At 35.8% G+C, this 15,840-nt stretch overlaps 1 protein-coding gene across 1 annotated transcript; it reads left to right on the top strand.

Annotated features, from left to right (window-relative positions):
• Positions 1-6,920: 6,920 nt before the first annotated feature.
• LOC147511615 (homeobox-leucine zipper protein ATHB-15-like) lies at positions 6,921-15,125 on the top strand. Its single transcript, XM_086603284.1, has 19 exons — positions 6,921-7,123; positions 7,347-7,755; positions 7,838-7,997; positions 8,122-8,222; positions 8,302-8,392; positions 9,007-9,102; positions 9,226-9,339; positions 9,422-9,505; positions 9,611-9,766; positions 9,883-9,957; positions 10,084-10,190; positions 10,277-10,469; positions 11,709-11,894; positions 12,049-12,129; positions 12,522-12,656; positions 12,795-13,120; positions 13,714-13,819; positions 14,246-14,395; positions 14,684-15,125. The coding sequence occupies exons 2-19, from the start codon at positions 7,544-7,546 to the stop codon at positions 14,828-14,830; spliced, it is 2,520 nt and encodes an 839-aa protein (XP_086459410.1). The 5' UTR covers positions 6,921-7,123; positions 7,347-7,543; the 3' UTR covers positions 14,831-15,125.
• Positions 15,126-15,840: the final 715 nt, after the last annotated feature.

The raw sequence follows: 15,840 nt of genomic DNA on the forward strand, positions 1-15,840 counted from the left end.
TAATTAAAGACCTCAAAATTGGCAAAACTTTCTATATATACTACCCTCCACTTATCTCTCTCTCTCGAGTCTCGACTTATATATATTTTCTTGACGGAGCATAAAATATTTAATACGTTGGAAAATACCAACCCACAATTAAGGACAGGAAGATTGGTGTTGAGCTTTTTTCAGAGACAATATATAAAAAGATTCAATCGATTAGATGATCCCCAATGCTGATGATTAATGTTCTCTTGGTGGCTCTTCTTGCATCTTACTCTAAAGAAACACCGTCTGTTTTAGTAGTGGAAGTAGTCATCCAAAGTGAAGCTATGGATATCAGATGGGCCAGTACCAGCTCTGCCAACAGACATACACGCACAAAACAGGAAAAGATAAAAATGATTAGAACCCCATAAAAACTAGAGCTATGAATTATGTCACGAGGATAAAAGTGCTTGAACCTCAAAAAAACCAAGTAACATTCACTGAAAGCAGGTAAAACTCTAAAAATAAGATGAAAAACTATGAACTTTTGGTATGTGTACACTCAAATACCTCTTATTTATGGTACCGTGGTGAAACTTGGGTTTCCCAGCCTTCAATAAGTCTTCAACGAACTGAACCGCATAAACTGAGATCCAAGCGTTAGTTTCCTTTCTAAACCAGAGAATGTTCCAATGACCAATTATGTGTGTATTGTGTGAAACTACCATAATATAGGCTTAAATTATCTATATTATCTAAAACTACCATAATATAGTCGTCTGAACCATACATACCAGATTCAAGGTAACCAACATTGATGAAAATGTCAGAGAATCAAATGGTATATCATCCATAGCAAACATGTGACATTCTAAAGACTCGGGGCCTGACGAAAAGTGGGGAGTCTTCAATTTTGCTTGGAAAATTATATAAGTCTGCTCCATATGCAAAATCAATAACATAATCTTTATAGAGTCCACAACAAGTTAGTATCTAACTCCACTTTGAAGAAAATAGGTTTTGTACAACACAACGCATATAGCTTCTTTGAAGAGTTTGAGTGTATTATGGTATTTTTGGTATTTCCACTTTCCATAAAATAGGTTATGTACAAGTCCAATTTCTCTTTGGAACACATAGCCGAGGAGTTCGAGTGTATTTCGGTATTTCCAATTTTAGTTCTGTACAAGTCCAATATCTTTTCCAGATTCATTAACAAACAAAATAATATGTATAATTGGAATTTCTATATATACTTTAAGTTTTGCTTCTCATAATTCCCCACACGGTCAAGTTCTTTACTTCGATCTTCCTATCTATACTCTCAATAAACGACAATTTGCTCTTGTATGGGTGAGATAATAAGCTATGTAAGATATTTGAATGTGTGAGCTATAGATTGTATATATAGAGTAATAAATTGGAACTTCTTCCTGCAAAGGTATGATAATAAGCTATAGAAGGTCCTTGAATTTGCAAGCTATATATATTGTCTATAGATAGTCGATATATATTCAAGAACATCAACACTTTGAATGAGGTTTTTGTTAAGAGATAGTTGTGTAACAATAGAATTTTAACTTGAATCCTTGAACTCCCTAAGAAATCTTTCATACTCTACTATCAACAGAACGAATAGTTCATTAAAATTTCTCATACGCTATAGCTTACACGTAGATGATGGCTTAGAGTTGGGACATAATTAGCTTTTTTGATCCCCTGAACCCGCTGAGAGATCTTAATATTATCCCCCTTTGTTGTCGCAAGAATCATCTAACTTAACTCTCTAAATAAGTACAAGGACTCCAAGTAAGGCACTGAAACTGCCTTAGTTTTAAACAATAACTCCAGCCAACTTGAATGTCAACCATGGGAATAGGCAAACAGTTGGTCCTCCCTAAAGTCTGAATAGTCCATCAAACACAGAAGTCATTTTTCAAGAGGCAATGTTTATGAGCTGGGAACTTTTTGATATAAACCTTTACATAGGAGAGCATGCATAAACTTCTATTGGGATCCTTAGAAATTATTGACCTTAACTCTTCATTTTTTTTTTTTTATCTTCGCCACTAGTAATGCATAACCGACGACAAAGAAGAATTCATCAATATTAGCGATGATTATTGAAGATTCGCATTGTTTCAATATTAGTTTGTTTGTTTACTTAAATTTACACAAAATAATAGTCAATTAAAGAAATTATATTGTACGTTCAAAAATAGTCTATACACTATGTTCTCTGCATTAATTTTGTTTAACATATATGTTATTGTTCCACTCAGTCTGACATTACATGAATCACACATTATAAAAGTGGTACTTGGGGAGAGAGATTGTGCAGATGAATAGTAAATTGTTAGTAATGTTAGTAGTGGGTCACTGGGTTTAGTAGCTTATATTCTTAGGAGACTTCCGTGAAAGAGCCATATAACTTAAATATTTTCCATCAAATAAAAGTGCTAGACCAAAACTACAGTCGGAAATAGATGCCTTACCTAGACTACATAGGACACATGTGATAAATTGATAGAGTACGCATTGGAGCATATAACACATTTGATCTTAATAGTGTTTCAAGGCATAAACAATGTTCGAATATTGCGATTTCTATACCCAAAATACCTATAAGATCTCGAGCGTATGCCTGGGCTCAAAATCTAGTTGAAACTATAACCACGGTATTACTGATGGATCAATATCTTAGCTTTACACATGTATCTTTTTAATTTTTTTTCAACACCTCATCCACTATTCATTTGTGAAATCAAATTGTACTAATACTCATTTTTCAAAACCAAAATTTGCTATTGCTCAAGTGTATCACACATTGTTGCTTAGGCTTTTAAATATTATTATGTTATTAGAGCGGAGAAATGAAATTTGTTTTAAGTTTTTATTGTTACTAAACAAACTATACCCAGTTTTGTTGATTGGGTTATCTATATATATTTTAATTAAGTATAGGGATGGTTATATGAACTCCATCTTACAATCACTCCAATATTAATCCACTCCTAAAAGTAGACTTAGAAGATGAAGAGTTGTTGTTGTTGTTGTTGTTGTTTTTGTTTTTTTTTTTTGGTAGAGATATACATCACACGATGGAGATACACCTACAAAATAACAGTTCAATTAAATATGTTTAACCTTGTTAAAAGTTGTTATGAAATTAAAAAAAAATCTGAGCCGTTAGCTGATTTCATAACATTCTAAATGTTTTTTGATGAAGGTTGTATATTTTTAAATGAACTGATTTTTTTATGAGGATGATATATATTGTGTGGAGAATATCTCTAGCAAAAATCAGCTTCTAATTCATTGTATTAGTGGTGGAATAATTTTGGAGTCACTTTAACAACTGGAGTTCATATAACCATCAGGGTCGGCTTTGAGATTGTGGGGCCCTAGGCCAGCTCTTATATCAGGCTTTGTAAAACCCATAAAAGTCCACTAGAAAATTATATATATGCTGAGTTTTTTTTAGAACAGTAATGAATTTTATGGCATTTGTACTAGGGGTGCTACTTTTTCTCGAAATTATGATTTTTTCGAATTCCGATTTGAATTTTATTTCGGATTCGGCATCAATATTATTTGTCCGATTTTCGAAAATCCGATTTAAATTCGGATTGGCTTCGGATGCTTTATGAAATTCCGATTTTCCGAATTTTTTTATCCGAATCCGCCGGTGCATATCCGATCCGATTTTTTCCGAATTATATTTGATTTTGCCAAATGATTATTTGGACATACAATATATCTAAAATTATAATGTAACTATAATTATTTTAATATAATCCCACTTTTTTTTTGCTCATTTACAGTAGATTAACTTGCATTAATCAATATATAGTACAAAGAAACTAAAAACTCTAGAATTAGTATTTATTGTATAAGTTATAAAAAATATTTAAAGATATTTGAATTTTCAATAATTTTCAATTTTTATCCGAATTATCCAATTTCTAAAGTTCCCAATTTTGTTCAAATTCCGATTTTCATCCGATTTTCGAAAAATCCGAAACCAAATTAAAAACCCATATTCCGATCTGATCTGACCGAATGAAACACCCTCCTAATTTGTACCATCATAATGTGGGATCTTCCATAGTGATAACCTTAAATTTTCATAACTCCAGCCTTGATAACCACCCGCATTAAGTATTGATAATTTATTTTGTTAACCATTCTTTTTCTGATTAACAAAGTTGTTGCGATAAAGTTATAGATTATCGAAATTTGTCGTCATTAGTAACTTTTTTGTGCAGTGCTCCGTGGAAGAGTTTCCTGACTCCGTTACTTAGTGAAACTCCTTCGCCAACCTATTTGTAAGCTGTAACCATTTCTCGACATTAATAAACTTTTGTTTAAACCCAAAAAATAAAATAAAAAAACATAAATATGGGACTACTAAACAACTCAACAAAAAGAAAACTATAGAATGAAATGAGTCCGATTTTGTTGACAAAACATCACTTTTCTATTGGTCAAAACCATTTTTAGACAGTTTAACAGTTTTTTTTGGCAGTAAAACAATATTTTTAGGTAGCCACTCTACCAATCACTAGCTGAAGTCTTGTGGACAGCAAACAGTTGCCCGTCCACAAACATATTCTCGAATGAAATCCACTAAACGTAAAGTTAATTAATGTAATATCACAATTGACTTATAAAAACCACAAAGTCCTCTTAGAGCATTATCACCTCATTATAAGGTAGAAACAGCAAACATCTGGCCACTGTGAATCAGCACCAAGTTTTCCTTGGGACTAATATATGGAGTTTAGAATCGACTAATATTGTTTACCAATAAATTGACTCATATATGTACGAAGATTATAATAAATTGGAAGTTCTTCCATGCTGAGCACAAGATCAAAATGGTGAATCTAACCCCACTAAAATTGGTCTGCCATTGCGACTTACAAAATTATTTCACCATTGGACATATTCAACAATGTTGTGCCTTTGACCCGTCACTATAAGCATCCTCAGTTCCTAAATAACGTCCTTCAGAATTTTGTATTCAGTTCCTGTTACTGTACGAGTCAGTTGCTAAGCTCAAATGGTATGTGGCATGCGTATACCTCAATAATTTGAATATAATTTAGACCTTTTATCAATAAAAAGGAAAAACAAAACGAAGAAGAAAGAAATTGAACCTCTTATATTGTCACATAGGAACATTTTATCTCGATTTGTTTTTTGTTTACTGTCGTGGAATGACATAAATTAAGGCGTGATGTTCTAAATTGCCTATCTAATAATAATTCTGGTTTGTGCTGCTATAATTATGCTTTGTGTTGCTTCCATAGTACTTGAAATTCGTTATATTCAATCACTAGATGCATAAAGTCATAAACTAACAAGGCCTTAGAAAAAGGATGGACAGGGAACCATTGATTCAGTTGGCCACTTTGAGGAAAAGATTTGATTTGTTTGACGAGGTATGACCGTATGAGCTAAGAGCCTAAGGCCAACAAAAATATGTTACATGTTAAATACTCGATCATAAGTACTGGATCGCAGCAATCTTTCAATTGAGACAAATACTATGTACTTGAATTCTCAAATTCTTGACAATGTTCGTAAGCAATACAAGAGATTCGCAATACATTAGGCCAATTACATCATTCATGGTTTTATCCACATTGTTTTGGGTCTTGGCTAGTGGCTATACATCAATCCATCCTAATTCTAGTTTGATTAATCTGGATATATATATATATATATATATATATATATATATATATATATATATATATATATATATATATATATATATATATATATATATATTATTTAAGGATTATATCTTCTATAAAAATTAACATAAATTAGTGTTTTTTTGTAATATATTACCCACGATATTATATCTATAAAAATTAAATGATATTTCAAACTTAAAAAAATTATTTCTAGATCGTTAGATAAAATTGCAAACTTAAAACACTATTTTTGACAAAGTTTCACATATTGGATTGAGCTAATTTTTTGTAGAGATATAATCCATAGTGGATAGAATATATCTACAAAAAATCAGCCACTAATTCATTGTTAAAATATATTTTTTGATAGAATGTACAATAAAAATATCATTATAAAGATGTCACTCTAGCTAAGGCGTATATATATATATATAAATGAAGTTTTTTCTCTATAACCCAAAACACAGGAAACAACAGCTAGTTCGAAAATGTTTTTAACTAGCAACAGTTGCGATAAATAGCTACCCGAGATCCTCTATAAAAATAACGAAAAGGGCCATTTCCTTCCATGGTTCACTGTGCAATCCGATCAAAAACCCGTTTAGACGAAGATAATCACAATACATCATGCATGCTCAATTTCGACTTTCAAGCATAGAAAAATTTCGGTTAATTCTAATAACCTGCAATTCCACATTTATCTAAACTTTTGGACACTTTTTAATACCTGGTAAGCCTGGTGTACTCGGTCTCAATAGTTTTGGGAAGGTAAAAGTTGCAAAATTTTCAAAAGTATTCCCCATGAAACTCTTCTTGTTCACTTCGAAAGCATGAAAATCAACCCACACTTTCACATCCATCATAACCACTATTCCTCAATCCCTCATGGCCTCATGTTTAATACCTACATCATAGCATGTCATAAGTATGTATACCATGTATGTCGTATTCGATACTGACGAAGTAGGTGATGTTATTACATTACAATAAAAAATAAGTCTAGAAATCGAGACGCATGCAAAACCCTCATGATTCTGTCCTCTCTGACCCACACAACCCTTTTTCAGGCCTTCCTTTCTTTTAATTTTTTGGATTCCTGTACACGCATCGGACTCTTTATCCTAATACATCCACCCATGCATTTCCATATATTTACCATACTACGTACTAAGGGCAGCGTCGAAATTTTATCACTTTTGGAGGGAAAAGTGTTAAACAAACATGAGGGATATAAAATTTACTATGTAAAAAGAGAGAACCGAAGTGCTTCAAGCTAGAACAAGTACTTGGAAAAAAACAGCAGCAAGCTAGAAATGGCTTTTACTTCCATAAACAACCTTTGCTTCTTCACTTCAAAACTACCTACCTACTTGTTTTATTGATCTTTGTGATATAGAAAATGTTTCAAAGGTTAGGAACGATAGTGTGGAGTTCAGTCTGTTAAGGTACTAATAAAGAAAACGAAATTTCGGATCTTGTGAAATTTTTAGTGTCTCGTAGTTTGTTTGAAAAAAATGTTGAGAAATGAGTGCCGTCAACGTTCTGTTGTTGAAAAACTTGGAATGCTCTTTTTTCTTTGTTGGTTTTAAAGAAGGAAGAGAGACCATGGTTTTGATGTTTCATATATGTATACTGATAAATCATGTTTCTTTTATTTTTTGTTTTCAGGAAAAAGAGGAGATTTGAGGAAGCTTAAAGCACTGATCTCGAGGGATCTGTGTTTCTTGTGTTTGCTGTTGGTTGAATTATTTTTCTTAACTTTTTTTTTAAGTGTTTTAAGTGTGAAGGGGTTAGTTTTTGTTTGAGTGTTTAAGGAGTTTGAAGACTAGTTTAAAAACAAGTTTTTAAGGTTGTAGATTGAAGGGATGATGGCCGTAAGTTCCTGCAAGGATGGTAAAGGTGGAATAGATAATGGGAAATATGTGAGATATACACCTGAGCAGGTTGAGGCACTAGAAAGGGTTTATCATGAGTGCCCAAAGCCGAGTTCGATTCGAAGACAGCAACTTATTAGGGAATGCCCCATTCTCTCTAATATTGAGCCTAAGCAGATTAAAGTTTGGTTTCAGAACCGGAGGTATAATTTTTCTTTGGAAGAAAAATGTTTGCTTTGGTGATTTTTTTGTTGATATTAATGTGTGTTGTGTTTTGTGTTTAAGGTGCCGAGAGAAGCAGCGGAAGGAGGCATCGCGTCTTCAGGCCGTGAATCGGAAGCTTACGGCGATGAACAAGCTTTTAATGGAGGAGAACGATAGGTTGCAGAAGCAGGTGTCGCAACTGGTGTATGAAAATGGCTATTTTCGCCAACATTCACAGACTGTAAGAAAATCAAGATATTAGATGTTTGGTTTAACTTGATTTTGTTTTGTTTTGTTTAATTTATTTTCATTTTGGTTTGCTTTACTTTGGATTCTATCTGAGTTGGGCTACTCGTTTGTCACAGACTGGTCTTGCAACTACAGACACAAGCTGTGAATCGGTGGTGACTAGTGGTCAACACCATCTGACACCACAGCATCCCCCAAGGGATGCTAGCCCTGCAGGGTTAGTGGGAATGCTTGTTGGGTCCCTTTCTAATCTTTTGCTTTGTCTTGAATTTTGTTTTATATTTGCATCTTTGCAGACTTTTGTCCATTGCAGAGGAAACTTTAACAGAGTTTTTATCAAAGGCTACTGGAACTGCTGTGGAGTGGGTCCAAATGCCTGGGATGAAGGTAACCATCTCTTGACCCAGATTGACTATATTCCTGACTTTTATTAAAGTTTGTAATGGAAGTCTTTATTAAGTAAAGGAAAATTTAGTCTTCTTTTAAATTTCTGTAGAAACATCTGTACTTTTGTGAAGTAAAATTGTTCCATTGTGGCTCAGAAATGGGTACCATTTAAAGGCAGCCACACTCTTAAGCACTTATGACTTCATAATGATCTATTAGGCAGCTTCCCACTGCGCCTCACTTTATTTATGCAAATTTTTAGGACAGTAAAAATCCCTGAGAGGCCAGGTTCAATTGGTTCCACCATCATGTTTGAAAGGCTGTTGAGCACTTGAACACGAATATACAATCCAATTCAAAATTTCTTTCGCCATTTTATATTGACATGACCATCATTTTCTGTTTTACTTTATAGGTCAATCATTGAAACGCGTCCACTGTGCATATATTTTTAAGTGTCATGACCAAATGCTTCCAGCTCGCCCTACTTTTTAGAGCATAAGAAGATACACTTTATTGTCATTTATTCAAAAAAATGAATCCATTATTCTTTTCTTGTTTTTCGTTCTTAGTCATTATTCTTTGAATGCTCATCATCTCTCTAATATTTGCAGCCTGGTCCGGATTCCATTGGAATCATTGCTATATCTCATGGCTGCCCTGGAGTGGCTGCACGTGCGTGCGGCCTGGTGGGTCTTGAACCTGCAAGGGTAAGTTTTTAGCTTCTCTGTTTTGCTTTTTGTTTTTGATGATGTTGTTGTTGTTGTTGTTGCTGTTGTTGGAAGTACTCTCCGTGGCTACACGAGACGATTGACTATCTGAGTTGTTTCCAGGTAGCCGAGATTCTCAAAGATCGGCCTTCGTGGTTCCGCGATTGCCGAGCTGTGGATGTGTTAAATGTACTGCCAACTGGAACTGGTGGAACTGTTGAGCTGCTGTACATGCAGGTTTGTCTCTGTGTGCAAGTTGTGTGTTGGAATGCTGAATCATTGATAACCTTACTAACATCTATTTGGTGATTTCAATTAGCTATATGCACCAACAACATTGGCACCTGCCCGTGACTTCTGGTTACTGCGCTATACTTCTGTTCTGGAGGATGGTAGCCTTGTGGTATGCAATACATGATTGTCCCTAAATGGGATAATAAAATTTTGGTTGTTTTCTTGAGTTTTGTCATCATTTCTCTGACAGTGTTCCCAATTTTGAAATTCTCAGGTCTGTGAAAGGTCACTTAGTAGCACCCAGGGTGGCCCGAGTATGCCACCAGTTCAGCATTTTGTAAGAGCTGAAATTTTGCCAAGTGGGTATCTGATACGACCCTGCGAAGGAGGTGGATCCATCATTCACATAGTTGATCACATGGATTTAGAGGCATGTCGAGTTTGGTTGCTTTCCGTTGCATTTTCATTTGTGCTTGCCATTGGATGTTTCCATCTATGATGCTAGAAATGTTCAATTGACAATTCTAGTGCTCATTCTTTGAACAGCCATGCAGCGTACCTGAGGTCTTGCGCCCATTATATGAATCACCAACAGTGCTTGCTCAGAAGACTACTATGGCGGTAAAATTTGCATTCCCCCCCTTGGAATATTTTCACTCTTTATTGTTCTCATTGCTTTGATGAAAAAGGGATATGGAGGCTTTGAGTTTCTCTTGTTACAAGCTTTCCATTTTGTTTTTTGTGAAGGCCTTACGACAGCTTAGGCAGATTGCTTTAGAAGCTTCTCAATCAACTGTCACTGGTTGGGGCAGACGACCTCCAGCTCTTCGAGCACTTAGCCAGAGGCTGAGCAGGTATGTGTGTCAAAGTGTTTTTATATTTTGTACTGATCAGAGAGGTTCTTATATTGCCATGATCTTGATAAAAGTACATCTTTCAGGGGTTTCAACGAAGCTCTTAATGGTTTTACTGATGAGGGATGGTCAACGATGGGAAGCGATGGTATGGATGATGTCACCATTCTTGTGAACTCCTCTCCTGGTAAGATGAGTGGAATTAATATGGGATATGCTAATGGCTTTCCTGCTGTTAGCAGTGGCATCCTTTGTGCCAAGGCATCCATGCTTTTGCAGGTGAGCATATTGTTCTTCATTCTACTGAACAATCTGTATCTGAGCTATTAATCTTGTTAAGAAACTGTACGTTGATCGCTATTGAATATTTTTGGTCACTTGTTGTTGGAGATATTGGTGGTATCTTGTCAGATTTAATATTAGTGGTATCTTTTAAGATTTATCAACTTGATTAAAAAATATATAATTGTTATAGTTGAAATTTTGTGAATGCTTTGGGTAGAGTTGCCCAGCCATGGAGGTATTATATTCAAATCAACGACTACTTTCAATGGTCAGGTCAAATAAACCAGCTTACATTCATCATCAAGCATTTTATCTGGCATTTTCAGTGGATATCTCTGAACCTGTTCCCTGAAAATGGAAGACCTTCTTTTATGGACTGACATTGACACAGATAAAAGTGTTGATGTCAGACATGGGTACAAAGTGTCAGTCGTGGGATCTTTAGATCACTCTAGTAGAGGGACATGGCTGTGTTAATATTTCAATTTGATGGCCCTAACTCCTATTTACATCCATTGTAAAAGTTTAAATTGAACTCTAGACAACTTATCATAACTATTTAAGATATGACCCCTACTTGAGTCCATGTGTAACTCATAAATTTGCAGGAGAGTGAAATTCCTCTCCTTAAAGCTTTTTCTATCTTCTTTTAGAAGTTTTTCCACAAAGAACTATGGTTTTCCTCATCTTCTTTTAGAAAATCCTCTGCATTGTGTATGTTTAGGTTTTACTCAAACATGGTGGTTACGAACCTTGCTTTAAAATGTGAAAAATTGTAACTGGTGTGTAGTTGCTTCTTCCTCCATACTCACGTGCTTCAAAGGCATTCCCTTGGATCAATTTGTGTGTTGCGTGCTTGCTAGCGTGTCTGCATACGTGTAGTTTACAATTAATTATCTATTAATGACACACACGAACACACGCTGGTGTACAGCCTTCAAATACTCTAACCTACTACAAAATCTGATACGCAAATTCTCTCGAAGAGTTTCCATTTTTCTGAAAGATTCATGGTAAGAAACTGTTCTGGACATGATGGATTCCTAGAAAATGAATTGTCCTAGTTTACACACATAGATTCTGCTGATCAGACTGATTGCTTTTTAAAGTTCTTCTGAAGCTTGATTTACCTGTTTTGGCCTGATGAGTTTTTGCCTTTACTTGAAATATCCCTTTTGTATAAAAACAGGGTTGACTCCTACTTGTATTTCATTTCCCTTTTTTTTTTGCCAGAATGTGCCTCCACCAATACTTCTGAGGTTTCTGCGAGAGCACAGATCAGAATGGGCTGACAGTAATATTGATGCTTACTCTGCTGCTGCTCTGAAAGCAGGTCCTTGTATTTTACCAGGGTCGAGGGTGGGAGGTTTTGGGGGGCAGGTTATCCTTCCGTTGGCCCATACGATTGAGCATGAAGAGGCAAGTAAACATATTTCTACCTAGGAATGTTCGCTTGTTCGGCTAATGCATTATGATTTCAAAGAACTCCACAAAGTGGTTACTTCATTCATTCTGATTAGACTCGATTTAGATTTAGATTTAGATTTATATTGATCTTTTTTTTTACAACCAGTTTTTGGAGGTCATCAAGCTGGAAAACATAAGCCAGTGTCAAGAAGACACACTTATGTCACGAGACATGTTTTTGTTGCAAGTATGCTCTCTCTCTCTCTGAGTGTTTACCTTACCAAGATTTTGTTTTTGAGTGATACATTGGCATCTGATGCAACTCTGTATTAATGCTCATATCGTGGTTTATATAAATAAACCCTGAATGAAAATATCATTGCTATGAGAATGGATTAATATACCGTGGTTTTAATTCTCATGTTAAAAAATACCTTTTAACGAATGTTCTCCATGCTGAGTTTTAGCATAAAATGAAAAAAAATACTATCACTTGGACTATGTGTTGATGTATCCTTGTAAACATATTGGCCTTGTCTGTGGTTTTTCTTTGGTGTATATCTTAGGCCTGAAGTTTAGAGATTCCTGTGGAATACTCTCACATTTTTCTTATTGATATTGATCATGTTGCTTTTACAGCTCTGTAGTGGGGTAGATGAAAATGCTGTTGGCACTTGTGCTGAACTTGTCTTTGCTCCCATTGATTCGTCTTTTGCTGATGAAGCACCTCTTTTACCTTCTGGGTTCCGCATTATCCCGCTTGAATTTGGGGTGGTAAGATTTTTACTTGCATTGTACGGTCACTTTACCTTGTCCTATTATGGTTGCAAACAGATATTTCACTAATTCAATAAAAGTTATGCATTTTTCATGGAGTTTTACTCCTAACTGGGATAAGTGTGAATGATGCAGGATGCATCCAGTCCAAATCGCACACTGGACCTTGCTTCTGCTTTGGAGATTGGGCCAGCTGGAAGTAGAGCATCCGGTGATTATTCTGGCAGTTGTGGCAGCATGAGATCAGTGATGACTATTGCTTTTCAGTTTGCATTTGAAAGTCACCTGCAAGATAATGTAGCATCCATGGCTCGGCAATATATCCGTAGTATTATATCATCTGTTCAGAGGGTTGCACTGGCTCTGTCTCCTTCACTTCTTGGTTCTCATTCTGGTCTTCGACCTCCACCTGGCACTCCTGAAGCACGCACCCTCGCTCGTTGGATCTGTCACAGCTATAGGTGTGTCAAGTATTTGTTTTCTACGTTTCTTCCAATTTGATATCTAATGATTTATTTCTTCCTTTATATATATCTGAGCTATTCAGGCTCTTTATTTCAAGGTTGAGGCTTTCCTTGGTATTATTTGTTCTGAATTGTAAATAGAGCACACACAGTATGACCTTAGAAGGTTCGGCCTGTGTAAGAATGGGGAGTAGGAAACCTGGTGTAGGTGTGTAAGTGTATAAAGCTTCATCATCCTGAGCACACATTGAAAAGAAGTTCATTGATTTGGTTTTAGCTTCATTGTTGTCCGTAACATCTTTCCATATCCAATTTTCAAACAACTTAAATGTTCTTGATATGTTTATTAGAGTATGATATTGGCAGCACACACTTAATCTAATGTTGCATATTCAAAACCGTGGGATTAGTTGCATCATGTTTTCCATGATAATATTATTATAGGGTTTTTTTTTTGGTTCTGGTTCATCTTGATGTGCATACATTTCGATGGACCAAGGGAGGCCAAACCCTGATAGTTGTGAGAATTCCATATTGTGTCACTTATTACTTTTCAAGGACCACGAAAGTTAAGTTCATCTTTTCAGCAGGTGCTATCTGGGTGTGGAGCTCCTCAAAACTACCGGTGATGGGAGTGAAGCCAATCTCAAAACTCTCTGGCATCACTCGGATGCGATCATGTGTTGCTCTCTAAAGGTTCACACTTAGTTTCTCTATCCACACATAGAAACTGCACAGCTTAATATACCTGGAGTTGTGGTTGACTTGATATATTAATAGACTTCATAGTTTTAAGCTTTCACATGAATTGATTTCCATCCTGCACCTGAGATTGAATGTAGTGTAGTCTTGTTTTCTTTGGATGAAATAGTGCACATGTATGTAATCTGCTTTAAGAATGTCTTTTTGGAACACATGTGACTTGCTTTTTTTTTATAGGGAAGTAACAAAGTGCTTCACTTTTGGCCACCTAGGAACCTAATAATATATGCAGTGAAAAATGAAAAGAAAGACATCTTTACTGCCATGTTTTGTTTACCTCTGCTTCTCTCTGGGTATTCAATATCCATCCCGTTTTTACGTTTTTGAACCAATACTTTTTTTTGAATGATGCGTTTGCAGGCATTGCCAGTCTTCACGTTTGCAAACCAGGCTGGACTTGACATGCTTGAGACAACGTTGGTTGCCCTGCAAGACATAACACTTGAAAAGATATTTGATGATCATGGAAGAAAGACCCTTTGCTCAGAGTTCCCACAGATAATGCAACAGGTTTGTCTTTACTCGTAGTTGCCAGTCCTGAGTTCAAGAAATCAAGAACTATAAGATGTAATATATGTATTCAAGTAAGGTCTATCTAGATTTGAGATTGTTAGTGTTTACGGTGCGATGCATGTATGTATAATACACACTGCTTCTTTGCATGCATCCTAGGGCTAACAGTAGTTTGTTTGTCTGAAGTTAACTTCAACTTTGATATTTGTATCATTCAATTTCTATCAAGCTCCCACACTTTTCTTTGGTCAATATCTTATAACTTGTAATTATTTTTTTATGCAGGGCTTTACTTGTCTTCAAGGTGGTATCTGTCTGTCGAGCATGGGCAGGCCTGTTTCCTATGAGAGGGCGGTAGCATGGAAGGTACTGAATGAGGAAGAGAATGCGCACTGCATTTGCTTCATGTTTGTCAACTGGTCCTTTGTCTAAAGTGCTGACCAGGATCAAGTAGAGACCGATGAATAAAAGAACCTTAAACTCCGATCTTTACCTTGTCTTTAAGTTACTTATCCTTTTCGGATGTAGACCTAGACTTCCATGGCATAATTAGTTATGAATGCTTTTGATCCAGTTGAATCCCGGGGCCTTCCATTTGTACCATATATTGACCAAGGATCTTTGGCTGACACCCCTTAACAAATTCTGTATTTAGTTTTATCTCTAGATTAGACGGTGAAATGTTTTGGGAATCATGGTTTGGTTAACTAATTTCTGTTTTAGAACTGGATGTAGTTTCGTGCGTCCATGTAAAGATTTAGGCAAGCGTTCATCTCTTTACTTGTCATGGTGTAGGGAAAATTGCTAGCTAAATTGAAGCAGGAAAAGCAATGTATAACATTCGAAAGCTATTCATGAAGTTAGCAGAAATGATTGGCATGATTCTTGAATGAACACAACATTCAGTGTCTTGTTAAAGTTGAAAATTATCCTATCTTTAGTGTGGGCTGTATAGCCATGTCAAGTCGTAGACCCTTGGAGCATTAAAACTGGAGATAATTCATCTTGTTTCATCCAAGCTGCAGCCTCAGGCTGCAAAGTGCAAAGGACCCAGTTGTTTTAATAGCGTACTGCCATCTGGACACGCTGAATTTTGACATAGGAAAACCAACTGTGCGATGAGAGAGAGAACTGAGTGGCCATTGAGGTGTGTTGAAACTTGAAAACGCCTTGAAGCTATAGTTGTTAAATGTCTTGGCAGGGTATTACCGTATGGCCATATAGTTGGGAGTAGAACTGTTACAACTGCAATTTGGATGTTGACCCAAGGAAACCGGTGTATGTGAGAAAAAGTGGCCAATGAAATGGGTTGGTAGTTGGAATTTATATCATTTGGTTTGAAACGGGGTAAAATGCAGATATGTCACATTGGATCTCTTCCGTCAGGCCAAATGATTGAATTTGTTTCCTTCTGTTGGACTTTGGGTCTCTTGCCTGCCGCT

Source organism: Coptis chinensis, chromosome 3 (assembly GCF_015680905.1).
Source record: "Coptis chinensis isolate HL-2020 chromosome 3, ASM1568090v1, whole genome shotgun sequence".
In the NCBI taxonomy this organism is placed as follows: domain Eukaryota; kingdom Viridiplantae; phylum Streptophyta; class Magnoliopsida; order Ranunculales; family Ranunculaceae; genus Coptis; species Coptis chinensis.